This window comes from Schistocerca serialis, chromosome 2 (assembly GCF_023864345.2).
Source record: "Schistocerca serialis cubense isolate TAMUIC-IGC-003099 chromosome 2, iqSchSeri2.2, whole genome shotgun sequence".
NCBI lineage: Eukaryota > Metazoa > Arthropoda > Insecta > Orthoptera > Acrididae > Schistocerca > Schistocerca serialis.
Window position 1 is genome coordinate 418,521,899 of NC_064639.1, and position 14,517 is coordinate 418,536,415.

The 14,517-nt window shown below is 42.3% G+C and overlaps 1 protein-coding gene across 1 annotated transcript in view; it reads left to right on the top strand.

Annotated features, from left to right (window-relative positions):
• Nucleotides 1-14,517, top strand: part of LOC126457270 (protein takeout) — a 71,060-nt gene that overhangs the window by 31,880 nt on the left and 24,663 nt on the right. The window contains exon 2 of the mRNA XM_050093434.1: nt 2,017-2,109. Within this exon, the coding sequence (XP_049949391.1) occupies nt 2,017-2,109 (93 nt within the window). The remainder of the gene's footprint in view (nt 1-2,016; nt 2,110-14,517) is intronic.

Below are 14,517 nucleotides of genomic sequence, written 5' to 3' on the forward strand. Positions count from 1 at the left end.
TAGGGTGCCTCTTCAAGGAATTGAGCATTTTAATTGCACCATTACAATGCATAGTGTCTTCAGAGCTACAACGCTAGAGGATAAAATTAATTTTGTTATCTATTATTACATCTGTCTGGCACTTAGAAACTTGTTCAGTATGCAGTAAAGTAACCTTTGGTTAATTTTCCCAGTACCATAAAATGTTTGACATGTAGCAAAGCAGGTTTTAATCTAGCCTAAAATCATTTCTTCCAGACAACTCGTTCTATTCCATGTATTCCATAGACGAATTTCTATTTAAAAACTGGTAACCTATTGTTTCTTCTGGACACGATTAGAAATAATTTTATTAATGACTGAATATAACATCATTAATGTTAACATGTAACATTTGTAAATATCCTCAAAACCGACTTGTTCTTCCTCATTTCGATGTAAGAATCGTGCAAACGTTTTATGGAACTTGTAACTAACTCACTAACCACCTGTTACAAAATTGCAGTGATTTTCACAGCAGTGTCGTCAAAATAATGTAAGAAGTTTCCTACTTTGAAAAGCAGTACTGCGCCACTGTGTAACACTGCAGCCCTAGTAGAACATGAAAAGCCACTACATGTCACTCACATGTCAGTGCTGCTAGCCACAGCCTGTGATAAATAGCAGTTAGAGGTATGAAGACAATGGAAAATAGTTGTAGAAAGATAACTTGAACATTTTTATGGATACTAAACCACACCAGAATAACTTTTGATGGACAGACCAACCCTTTAACAAAAGCTAATTCAATGAGATCCTTAGAAATAGAACCAGTCCGAGGTCTGATCTTGTACTATGATTGAATACATTGCTAAAATGTCTTACAATTTCTTTGCTCCTATTAAATGAATGTGACGTCCCATTATGCAACAGGAAATTCCTTTAAAACCGCGCTTCCTCCACCACAACGTAAACAGATGCAGTGCACAAACTTAACTAGCGTTGTATTCAGTTGTGGAAGTTCTCCTTTCATCTATTCAGTAATTGCGAATGTGAATCTATTAGACACACAAATAATAAAGGTGTAATGGGTATAAGTGCAGATATTTCTATTGGTGAGTAACAACGGTGTACTGAACAACATTATGCCAGCATTTCCATCATTTGCAGACTAATAATTGTAGCTGCTATTTTTAGGTTGGTTGTTACCTCCAAGTATCTGTGGCAAGAGCTAGCCATTAGTGGTTATTGATTATTTTCCTCTGGGCAGCAGATCAGATGAAGTGTGGATCTGTGGACGCAAAATGGTTAGTCCACACTGACACTCACATTCCAATTAGTGCTGCAGTTGCGGCCATACAGAAAGCATCAGGTCGTAAAGTTTGTGAGTGTTTGTGCAAAGACTGTTCGAGAAAAAACACCAACACACTGACGTGTGTACGAACTAAGGTTCCACTTATTAAAATATCTGGACTTATACCTGTTACATCCTGCATATTCGTAGCATGTTGTAAATATAAATATCATAGCACGTAAATAGTCCCTCAACAGAATTAATTGTGAGTCCACTATTGCTTGAGATTATCCATGCTATTCGGAAACGCTGTGCACATAGACAGATTTATCATAGCATATCAAATTTTTGTGTAGCTGTTCTTGTACTCTCTGTTTTCTGTTCTACTTAGTACAAATACTCCTTAGTACAGATGTAATCAGAAGAAAATAAAATGCATGAAGTTCAAATGTACACTAAACCTGAATAAAGGACTCGCCATCTGCCATCTAGATTACCTTCTGCAAATATGTATTAAAATACATGGGGTACGGTACGCGTGAGTGATTTTCTGTATTTTTGTTGCCATCTAATAATGTCAATAGATTGTGTCCTCATTTCTACCTTCATTAAATTCAGTTTTCTTCTCTAATGTAGGTCAAAAGCTTAACTGCTCTGTACATTTGTGTCAATAGTCGAGCACAGCGAATATTCTAATTTAATATAAGGATAGTAAGTTGTATGTAAGTAATCACTAATTAGTTCGGTTTTGCTTTCTGTTACAGCTTCGTACATTCACGTCTGCAAGAGGAATGATCCTAATATCAATAACTGCGTCAAGAAGTCTGTGGAACAAATTCGACCCTATTTAGTAAGAGGTGAGACCATGATGTATATGTGACATTGATGTATTTTAAGGAAACAGCGCTTCTTACAAATGCATACTTCAAACATCTACGAAGATTGGTCAGTGACTAAAATCATTAAATTTAATGCTCTTTTGGTTCACAATAAAATGGACTGAAATTTACGCGACACATAGTCGTAATCGTGGAGAACAATTGTTCCGAATTTAAAATGCATACTTTAAAAGCTATGAACAATTGCTCATGTTCGGCACTGCATATTATTTTCTTGATTTTGTCCGTACTACCCGTTCCCAAAATATGGAAAACAAAGAGCTATGTTTGTTTCGCAGTATAGAAGATAAACAAAATACCCATAGCCCTCAAGGTAAGCATTTTGGAGGCCCTGTTTACTATATTTTTTTCTTGTTTTGGTGTAAGGAATCTGTCCTCAAAGTCTGTAAAGGGAATTCAGTTCAAAAATGGTTCAAGTGGCTCTGAGCACTATGGGACTTAACATCTGTGGTCATCAGTCCCCTAGAACTTAGAACTACTTAAACCTAACTAACCTAAGGACATCACACATATCCATGCCCGAGGCAGGATTCGAACCTGCGAGCGTAGCAGTCGCACAGTTCCGGACTGAGCGCCTAGAACCGCGAGACCACCGCGGCCGGCGGGAATTCAGTTACACCCTATATAAAGTCTGTGACGATGTACTTTGGTTTTAATTCAGTGTGCTGGTGCATGCCTAATATACCATCAGTACAATTGATGTCTGCAGTGTGTGTTCGGTCGCCCCCAGTTTGCCAGCTAACGGCGTTCGCCTTGCATCTTCGGTATAGCTACATGCCCAGTATCTGCCTTTACTAACTGTACCAACTAAAATTCTTTGGCTTTTCGTGAATGTGAATCGGGGTTTCACTGTCAGCGTTCATGGATTCTGTCGTGATCCATCCCCTAATACGTACGACAATGCTGGTCATTTCTCAAACACTGCAATCCTGCCCTTTGATGAAGCGACGCGAATATATTTTTAACCTAGTGTCAACCCCGTGTCCTTACTTGGACACAATTTGATGAATGGTTCGTTTTAGCAGATAATACAGGGTCCAGTCACATTAAAGTGACCACCGCCTATTTTCGACGTCAGTGAACTCATTGTCGTCCTGTGGACGTGGAGCGATTTACCTGACGTCTGAATGGCCATGATCATTGGCTTTCGGGCAAAGGGTGGGAGCATTTCCGAAATGACTACGTTTGTAAACTGTTCGTGTACCGCCGTGGTTAAAGTACACCGCGCGTGGCAAAATGGCACTATTCAAACAGATGAGGCAACTGTGTGCACCACGGGCCATAGATGGCGGGGTGAATGACATCTGCGGAGATGTGCACGGGCGAATAGATGCGCAACTGTTGAGCAGCTGACCGCCCACACGAACCAAGGAGCTACCAACAGTGACTCCGCAACAACCGTTCGGCGACCTTTTTGCGTATGGGCCTCTGCAGCAGGCGCCTGATTCGTGCTCCCGTGTTGACTGCTGTTTATCGGCGACGAATGCTGGAATCTGCACGCCAGTACCGCAACTGGACGTCCACTGACAACGGGAAGGCCTCAGACACGGCCAACCGATTCAGCTTCAAATTTGGCAGGTCGCTTGTGTACAACCTAAAACGAAGGAATCTAAGATATTTTTGGTCAACACCCCCGAAATTCTGAGAAAATCACCCGTAAAGATTATGACGAGCAATCGACTCAAAATTGGCGGAATCGATAGATAATTGTAAATAGAGCATTTTTCATCGTCAGGGATAGGGTCCAAAAATGGATACTTTTCCAGAAATCGAGCTAAGAAACTTTTACAACTCCCGCTTCTGTACCCACATAAGAAAACGCGTTCCGCCGACAGCACCGATAGCGCAATGACCAAGGTAACTGGCTGGGACTTGGAGGACCCGGGTTCGAATCTCGAAGAAACCTAGCGGATGTTGTTCTTTTTGTTTGTATTTTTCCATATCTCAATTAATAGGGATAGGAGCGTTAATAAAGTAATTATTATTATCATTCCTTATTGATTTACTTACCTTATTAACCCTCCTATCCCTATCCCTATCAAAAAGAATAACATCCGCTACGTTTCCTCGAGATTCGAACCCGGGTTTTCCGATTCCCAGCCAATTACCTTGGCTATTGCACTTTTTTTTATCTCATTTTGTTCGGTTTTGTTCGTTGCATCTGGTCGGGGCGGACATCGTAAGACATCCGTTTAAGTTCGTTGTTCATCGATTAGCTCAGTTTTTTTTTATTACAGAGGGCTGCTAACGCTCTGACCGAACACGCTGAGCTACCGTGCCGGCTAGTTATCGGCGTTGTCGGCGAAAGGTGTTTACTTGTGTGGCTACAGAAGCGGCAGTTGTAAAAGTTTCTTTCCTCCATTTCTGGAAAATTTTGCGTTCGGCCCCCATACCTGATGATGAAAAATGCTCTATTTACAATTGTCTATCGATCCCGCCAATTTTGAGTCGATTGCTCGTCATAACCTTTAGGGGTGATTTTCTCAAAATTGCGGGGGTGTTGACACAAAATAACTTAGAGTCCTTTGTTTTAGGTTGTACACAAGCGACCTGCCAAATTTGAGCCGAATCGGTTGGCCGTGTCTGAGGCCTTCCCCTTGTGAGTGTCGACAAATGGCCTTTGTCGATTAATCACGTTTTATATTCCACCAGACAGATGGCCATTGACGTGTAAGGCGTGTAACGTCTGAAAGCAAACACAAAAACTGGAGGAGGGACACAATGGTCTGGGGAATGTTTATGTGGCATTACCTGAGTGCTCTCATCCTTCTGTAAGGCACAATGGATCGGAACAAGTGTGGATCTATTCTTGGCCACTATCTCCACAGGTACGTGCAGTTATTTATTCCTTCAAAGTTTACCAGGATGAATTTCTCACACTCCGATGGCCACCGTACTCCATGGATTGAAACTCTATCGAGACTCGGTTCACCACCTCTCTCAGGCTATTCGCGCCGTAAGTCCTCAAACGAGAAACGTAACGCAGTTGGCGACGGCACTGGAGTCGGCGTGACTCCACATCCCTTTCTACACCTTCCAGAACCTCACTGACTCTGTTCCTGCACGTCTGCGCTGAAAGATATGGTTATTCAAACTTTTGACAGGTGCTCACATTAATGTGGCAGGACATTTTACAGTGTGTCTGGTTTATGTTCATAACTGCGGAGTGCTTGTAATTATGGTTACTGATATAAGAAAATATTTCAATTTAAACTAGCTTCTGGCCACACTCACACATGTCAGTACTTTTGTAATAGTGCGCCTATGGTTAGGGCCATTTTGGAATTTTCCCCTTGAAACGTATTACTGTTCACATGAAACATCGTACAGGACTATTACTGTTTGTAATGGTGCACGCGTCTATTAACGTTAAATATTGTAGCTAGTTAAACTTGAGCATAACTTCTTTAGTAACTTCCTACACACATCCTTACTTGTGAGTTCAGTAATTGATATTCATTCTCTCATATCATTTCCACTTCTTACTTATCATAGACATTCATCTCACCTTTATTATTCACAAGTAGTGAATATAATTCAGTTCCAGTCGAGTTGATGCCTACCTCCAGTCACGGCGCAGCCAACTAGCTCACTCGACTCACAATCGACTTGTAAATGCATGCGCGCTTAATTTTAGAAAGTCGTATTGTCAGCACGACAGTGGATGGAGCGAGGTGGCGCAGTGATTAGCACACTGGACTCGCATTCGGGAGGACGACGGTTCAATCCCGTCTCCGGCCATCCTGATTTAGGTTTTCCCTGATTTCCCTAAATCGCTTCAGGCAAATGCCGGGATGGTTCCTTTGAAAGGGCACGGCCGATTTCCTTCCCCATCCTTCCCTCACCCGAGCTTGCGCTCCGTCTCTAATGATCTCATTGTCGACGGGACGTTAAGCAATAATCTCCTCCTCCTCCAGCACGACAGTGAGTTTCCGAAAGAACTTGATGCCAGGCAGATACGGTACGCTTCCAACTGAGTTGCCTCGCTTCTCACAGATCTCCACCACTAAAGCACTCCTTCACAAACTCCAACCATGAATGGAATGGAAGAAAAACCGTAACGTATGGTACAATAAAATAAATAGTCTCTTTAAGGCCTCGCACAATGATTCGAAAAATATGCAGTTTGTTCGGAAATTCCCGTTACATACTTCTAGGACTTGTAGACTGGAGTGAGTAAATAATATTTGGAGCAGGTACTCAAGTCAGGAAACGTACCGCTTTCCATCTACGACGGTTTCAATTAAGATGTTTAACTCATCGAATTCTGCTTGAGGAACTGAATTAGGCGTGACGCAGCACAATTATTAGGTAACAATTCGAAAGGAAACATAAAGAAACATCCATTTATCACTTAACCACATTTCTTTCAACTAACAAAAAAGTGGTTCAAATGGCTCTAAGCACTATGGGACATAACATCTGAGGTCATCAGTCCCCTAGATTTAGAACTACTTAAACCTAACTAACCTAAGGACATCACACACATCCATGCTCGAGGCAGGATTCGAATCTGCGACAGTAGCAGCAGTGCGCTTCCGGACTGAAGCGCCTAGAACTGCTCGGCCACAGCGGCCGGCTCAATTAACACTTAAACATTACGTGTTTACATTATTGCGAAACAAAAAAGAACCCAGCGTACTGTATCTACAGAATCGTACTGATGAATTACAACAGCGGCTCGAAGCAGCGACAACCAGCGTTGTTATGAAACATATTCTAGTACATACTCCCCATCCCACCTGGCGTTTCTTCAGTTTCCAGTGCAGCGGATCCTATTGCATATCAGGACAGGCACCTCTGAGACTTTTCAGTTCCCCTCAGTAAATGTGGACGCATTACACATCTGAACTGAAACCGTCATAGACCGGAAACGGTACGTTTGTGGACATAGGTTCTTATTCCGAATAACACCCTGTAGATGTGAATGTGTGTGCATGCATTACCAAGAGACATTAGTTTTAACGTCCCGACGGGACGAAGCACACGTTTAGTTGGGACAAGAATGTAGTGTAAATTCTGCCGTTTTCTTGTCAAAGAAACTGTTACTGCAATTACCTTCATCTAAGGAAACTACGGAAAATATAAATGAAGATGTTCAGACGGCAGTGTACAGGTACACCATCATTCTTCCCAATTCTGGCAGGAGCCTCAGCAACTGCACTATCTCACTCGGCAGGTGCTCCGAAACACACTTTGATCTGCAAACGTTTTCGGTGAAGTCTGGACGTTCCGAAACAGTGCCCAGTGTTTGGAGGCCGTCCTCAGCACAGCCGGGCAGCTCTGTACGCCAGACACGATACGGCCGAGTCGTGTGTGGGCCGACCTCGTCGGATGCCGCAACTGCCGACGGCAGCGTGCATACGAATCGCTATGTTACCTCACGACCCCTCCTCTAAGGTCGTCGTTTGTCCTGGCAGCACACACCTCCAAGGAATTTTCAAGGTTATATATATAAACTTTTATGTATGACTACACTTAGGTGACAAAAGTAATGAGATACCGTATAATATCGTGTCGGAGCTTCTTTGCCAGGCTTTCGTGCACGAACTGATCTCTCGATTAGCCCCCACAAATGTTCTATTGGGTTCATGTTGGGCGATTTCTTTTTTTTTTTTTTTTTTCTTTTTTGTCATCAGTCTACTGACTGGTTTGATGCGGCCCGCCACGAATTCCTTTCCTGTGCTAACCTCTTCATCTCAGAGTAGCACTTGCAACCTACGTCCTCAATTATTTGCTTGACGTATTCCAATCTCTGCCTTCCTCTACAGTTTTTACCCTCTACAGCTCCCTCTAGTACCATGAAAGTCATTCCCTCATGTCTTAGCAGATGTCCTATCATCCTGTCCCTTCTCCTTATCAGTGTTTTCCACATATTCCTTTCCTCTCCGATTCTGCGTAGAACCTCCTTATTCCTTACCTTATCAGTCCAACTGATTTTCAACATTCGTCTATAGCACCACATCTCAAATGCTTCGATTCTCTTCTTTTCCGGTTTTCCCACAGTCCATGTTTCACTACCATACAATGCTGTACTCCAGACGCACAGCCTCAGAAATTTCTTCCTCAAATTAAGGCCGGTATTTGATATTAGTAGACTTCTCTTGGCCAGAAATGCCTTTTTTGCCATAGCGAGTCTGCTTTTGATATCCTCCTTGCTCCGTCCGTCATTGGTTATTTTACTGCCTAGGTAGCAGAATTCCTTAACTTCTTTGACTTCGTGACCATCAATCCTGATGTTAAGTTTCTCGCTGTTCTCATTTCTACTACTTCTCATTACCTTCGTCTTTCTCCGATTTACTCTCAAACCATACTGTGTACTCATTAGACTGTTCATTCCGTTCAGCAGATCATTTAATTCTTCTTCACTTTCACTCAGGATAGCAATGACATCAGCGAATCGTATCATTGATATCCTTTCACCTTGTATTTTAATTCCACTCCTGAACCTTTCTTTTATTTCCATCATTGTTTCCTCGATGTACAGATTGAAGAGTAGGGGCGAAAGGCTACAGCCTTGTCTTACACCCTTCTTAATACGAGCACTTCGTTCTTGATCGTCCACTCTTATTATTCTCTCTTGGTTGTTGTACATATTGTATGTGGTTCGTCTCTCCCTATAGCTTACCCCTACTTTTTTCAGAATCTCGAACAGCTTGCACCATTTTATATTGTCGAACGCTATAAAATGGTGCACGCTGGTCGAGATTCTGAAAAAAGTAGGGGTAAGCTATAGGGAGAGACGGGTCATATACAATATGTACAACATATATGGGTAGCCAAATCATTAGCTCGAATTGTCAAACTGGTGACATGGCGCATAGTCATCCACAAAAATTCCATCCTTACTTGGGAACATGGAACCCATGAAAGGCTGCAAATGGTCTTCAGGTAGCCGAACATAACGATTTCCAGTCAATGATCGGTTCAGTTGGACCAGAGGACGCAGTCCATTCCATGTAAACACAGTCCAGACCATCATGGATCCGCTACCAGGTTGCACAGTGCATTGTTGGCAAGTTGGGTCCATGGTCAGGTGAAATCTGCACCACCCTCGAACCCTACCATCAGCTCTATTCCATTTAAATCGGGACGCATCTAACCAGGTCACGGTTCCCCAGCTGCCTAGGGCCTAACCGATACGGTCACGAGCCCAGGCGCTGCATGTCATGTCATGCTGTTAACAAAGGCACTGGCGTCGCTCATCAGCTGCCATAGCCTATTAACGCCAAATTTCACAGCATAATCCTACGTGTACGTTCACCGTACATCCTACATTGATTTCTGCTGTTATTTCACGCAGCGTTGCTTGTCTGTTAGCACTTACAGCTCTACGCTCAAGCCGCTGCTTTCGGTCGTTTAGTGAAGACCGTCGGCCACTGCGTTGTCCGCGGTGAGAGATGTTGTCTCTGATTTGGTATTCTCGGCGCACTCTTGACGTTGTGGATCTCGGAATGTCGAATTCCCTAAAGATTTTTGAAATACAATGCCCTGTATTTAACTCCAACTACCATTCCCCTTTCGAAATCTGTTAATTCCCGTCGTGCGACCTCAATTCATCAGTCACCTGGAAACAACTGACAGCTCCGCCAATGCACTGCCCATTCATGCCTTGTATACGCGATACTACCGCCACCAGTACAAGTGCATATCGCTATGCCATAATTTTTGTCACCTCGATTTAAATGACAAAATTTATTTTTGTTTTACATTTATTATAATTTTAATAAGGCGGAGTCAGATTCACTTTACGAACTCCACTTCAGTATCGAGCAGAAGCAGATCTCATCTTGCAACGTATTCACTACTAATAGGCTCTACAATAGAATTTAAGATGTCAACGCTTAATTACGACACAAGCCCTCCTCTGACGAAGAGAGAGTTTACCTATAGATGGCAGCACAGACAACGCAACGTTGAATTAGACATAATGTCTAATATATATGGATTTTTCTTGGTGGCATCGAAGATCCAAACAATAATTTCTTGTCAGACTTTTCTAAGGAATAATATTCAGTTAATTTATCAGAGTGGCTGAGCATGTGAAAAACGTAGTACTGCACACTGATTTCTCTCAAAAATATGCTGGAAATATTGGGTGTTGTTGTTGCTTTCCCAAACACTATGGATGGCTGAAATGTACAAGAACAATTTGCGGCAGATTTGTGAATTTACAAGTCCTTAGAGCGCTCTTTCATGTTAGTAACGTGAAGCAAAATTCAATTACAGGAAACATATTCAGTTGTAAGTAATATTTCCAAGAACATCGTGGTCAAATTAAGGTTCCTTTCATTCTTTTTAAAAAGTGAATTCTTGTACTGTCATTACACTGATTTCCCATTACCCTATCGCTGAAGTGAGCTGGCATGTTCCGTCCCCTGCCATAATGTAGTTCCATTGCGTAATGAACCACAAGTGCTACCTTATCTGCAATGTCCGAAATTAAAACCACATTGAAAATCCGATGAAGCTTCGCACAGATATGTTGCACAGTTTCTCTAGCATGCCCGGCGATCGTATCACGTCGCTCGTTTCAGTTGAGAGCGATCAGTGGACACGTAAAGATGCCTAGAATGATAGAGTTTCTCGCCAAGTGTGAAGTGTTTGCTGTCAACCGCTGTGTTCATGCTGAGGCGTTCCGTCTGATTTCATGCGCCCACAGAACCTAACCGTCATGCGTGACATGAAAGTGCGGCAATGGTGCGGGAACATTGAAGCAGAACGTACAAAGGTTCAGCATACGGATGATCTTGTTCAGCGAATGGATCAGGTGATATGAGAAAATCTTCTACGAAGGGCAGTACACAACAAACAAAGATGAATGTTGTCTTCAGGCATTGTTCTTCTACATGATATTGCTCGGCCGCACACTTCAGCTGCAACAAAGACCCTCCGGCAGAGTTTCCGATAGACAATGTTAGACCCCCCACCCCCATGAACCATGGACCTTGCCGTTGGTGGGGAGGCTTGCGTGCCTCAGCGATACAGATGACCGTACCGTAGGTATAACCACAACGGAGGGGTATCTGTTGAGAGGCCAGACAAACGTGTGTTCCTGGAGAGGGGCAGCAGCCTTTTCGGTAGTTGCAGGGGCAACAGTCTGGATGATTGGCTGATCTGGCCATGTAACATTAACCAAAACGGCCTTGCTGTGCTGGTACTGCGAACGGCTGAAAGCAAGGGGAAACTACAGCCGTAATTTTTCCCGAGGGCATGCAGCTTTACTGTATGATTAAATGATGATGGCGTCCTCTTGGGTAAAATATTCCGGAGGTAAAATAGTCCCTCATTCGGATCTCCAGGCGGGGACTACTCAAGAGGACGTCGTTATCACGAGAAAGAAAACTGGCGTTCTACGGATCGGAGCGTGGAATGTCAGATCCATTAATCGGGCAGGTAGGTTAGAAAATTTAAAAAGGGAAATGGATAGGTTAGAGTTAGATATAGTGTGAATTAGTGAAGTTCGGTGGCAGGAGGAACAAGACTTTTGGTCAGATGAATACAGGGTTATAAATACAAAATCAAATAGTTTTAATGCAGGAGTAGGTTTAATAATGAATAAAAATATAGGAGTACGGGTAAGCTACTACAAAGAGCATAGTGAACGCATTATTGTGGCCAAGATAGACACAAAGCCCACGCCTACTACAGTAGTACAAGTTTATATGCCAACTAGCTCTGCAGATGATGAAGACATTGATGAAATGTATGATGAGATAAAAGAAATTATTCAGGTAGTGAAGGGAGACGAAATTTTAATAGTCGTGGGTGACTGGAATTCGTCAGTAGGAAAAGGGAGAGAAGGAAACATAGTAGGTGAATATGGATTGGGGGGAAGAAATGAAAGAGGAAGCCGCCTGGTAGAATTTTTCACAGAGCATAACTTAATCACAGCTAATACTTGGTTCAAGAATCATGAAAGAAGGTTGTATACATGGAAGAATCCTGGAGATACTAAAAGGTTTCAGATAGATTATATAATGGTAAGACAGAGATTTAGGAACCAGGTCTTAAATTGTAAGACATTTCCAGGGACAGATGTGGACTCTGACCACAATCTATTGGTTATGAACTGTAGATTAAAACTGAAGAAACTACAAAAAGGTGCCAATTTAAGGAGATGGGACCTGGATAAACTGACTAAACCAGAGGTTCTAGAGAGTTTCAGGGAGAGCATGAGGCAACAATTGACAGGAATGGGGGAAAGAAATACAGTAGAAGAAGAATGGGTAGCTCTGAGGGATGAAGTAGTGAAGGCAGCAGAGGATCAAGTAGGTAAAAAGACGAGGGCTAATAGAAATCCTTGGGTAACAGAAGAAATATTGATTTTAATTGATGAAAGGTGAAAATATAAAAATACATTAAATGAAGCAGGCAAAAAGGAATATAAACGTCTCAAAAATGAGATCGACAGGAAGTGCAAAATGGCTAAGCAGGGATTGCTAGAGGACAAATGTAAGGATGTAGAGGCGTATCTCACTAGGGGCAAGATAGATACTGCCTACAGGAAAATTAAAGAGACATTTGGAGAGAAGAGAACCACTTGTATGAATATCAAGAGCTCAGATGGAAACCCAGTTCTAAGCAAAGAAGGGAAGGCAGAAAGGTGGAAGGAGTATATAGAGGGTTTATACAAGGACGATGTACTTGAGGACAATTTTATGGAAATGGAAGAGGATGTAGATGAAGATGAAATGGGAGATATGATACTGCGTGAAGAGTGTGACAGAGCACTGAAAGACCTGAGTCGAAACAAGGCCCCAGGAGTAGACAACATTCCTTTAGAACTACTGACAGCCTTGGGAGAGCCAGTCATGACAAAACTCTACCACCTGGTGAGCAAGATGTATGATACAGGCGAAATACCCTCAGACTTCAAGAAGAATATAATAATTCCAATCCCAAAGAAAGCAGGTGTTGACAGATGTGAAAATTACCGAACTATCAGTTTAATAAATCACAGCTGCAAAATACTAACGCGAATTGTTTACAGACGAATGGAAAAACTGGTAGAAGCGGACCTCGGGGAAGATCAGTTTGGATTCCGTAGAAATGTTGGAACACGTGAGGCAATACTAACCTTACGACTTATCTTAGAACAAAGATTAAGAAAAGGCAAACCTACGTTTCTAGCATTGTAGACTTAGAGAAAGCTTTTGACAATGTTAACTGGAATACTCTCTTTCAAATTTTGAAGGTGGCAGGGGTAAAATACAGGAGCGAAAGGCTATTTACAATTTGTACAGAAACCAGATGGCAGTTATAAGAGTCGAGGGGCATGAAAGGGAAGCAGTGGTTGGGAAGGGAGTGATACAGGGTTGTAGCCTCTCCCCGATGTTATTCAATCTGTATGTTGAGCAAACAGTAAAGGAAACAAAAGAAAAATTTAGAGTAGGTATTAAAATTCATGGAGAAGAAATAAAAACTTTGAGGTTCGCCGATGACATTGTAATTCTGTCAGAGACAGCAAAGGACTTGGAAGAGCAGTTGAACGGAATGGACAGTGTCTTGAAAGGAGGATATAAGATGAACATCAACAAAAGCAAAACGAGGATAATGGAATGTAGTCGAATTAAATCGGGTGACGCTGAGGGAATTAGATTAGGAAATGAGACACTTAAAGTAGTAAAGGAGTTTTGCTATTTAGGGAGTAAAATAACTGATGATGGTCGAAGCAGAGAGGATATAAAATGCAGACTGGCAATGGCAAGGAAATCGTTAATGAAGAAGAGAAATTTGTTAACATCGAGTATAGATTTAAGTGTCAGGAAGTCGTTTCTGAAAGTATTTGTATGGAGTGTAGCCATGTATGGAAGTGAAACATGGATGATAAATAGTTTGGACAAGAAGAGAATAGAAGCTTTCGAAATGTGGTGCTACAGAAGAATGCTGAATATTAGATGGGTAGATCACATAACTAATAAGGAGGTATTGAATAGAATTGGGGAGAAGAGGAGTTTGTGGCACAACTTGACAAAAAGAAGGGACCGGTTGGTAGGACATGTTTTGAGGCATCAAGGGATCACAAATTTAGCATTGGAGGGCAGTGTGGAGGGTAAAAATGGTAGAGGGAGACCAAGAGATGAATACACTAAGCAGATTCAGAAGGATGTAGGTTTCAGTAAGTACTGGGAGATGAAGAAGCTTGCACAGGATAGAGTAGCATGGAGAGCTGCATCAAACCAGTCTCAGGACTGAAGACCACAACAACAACAAATGTTAGACCACCCACCATAAAGCCCGGACTTGGCTCCCTCTTATTTTCACCTCTTTGTTCACATGACTCTTTGGCTATGGGGACAGCATTTTGGTACATTCATCAAGGTGCAGACCAGCATAGGGAAGAAAGTACAGGCGCCTGCCTTC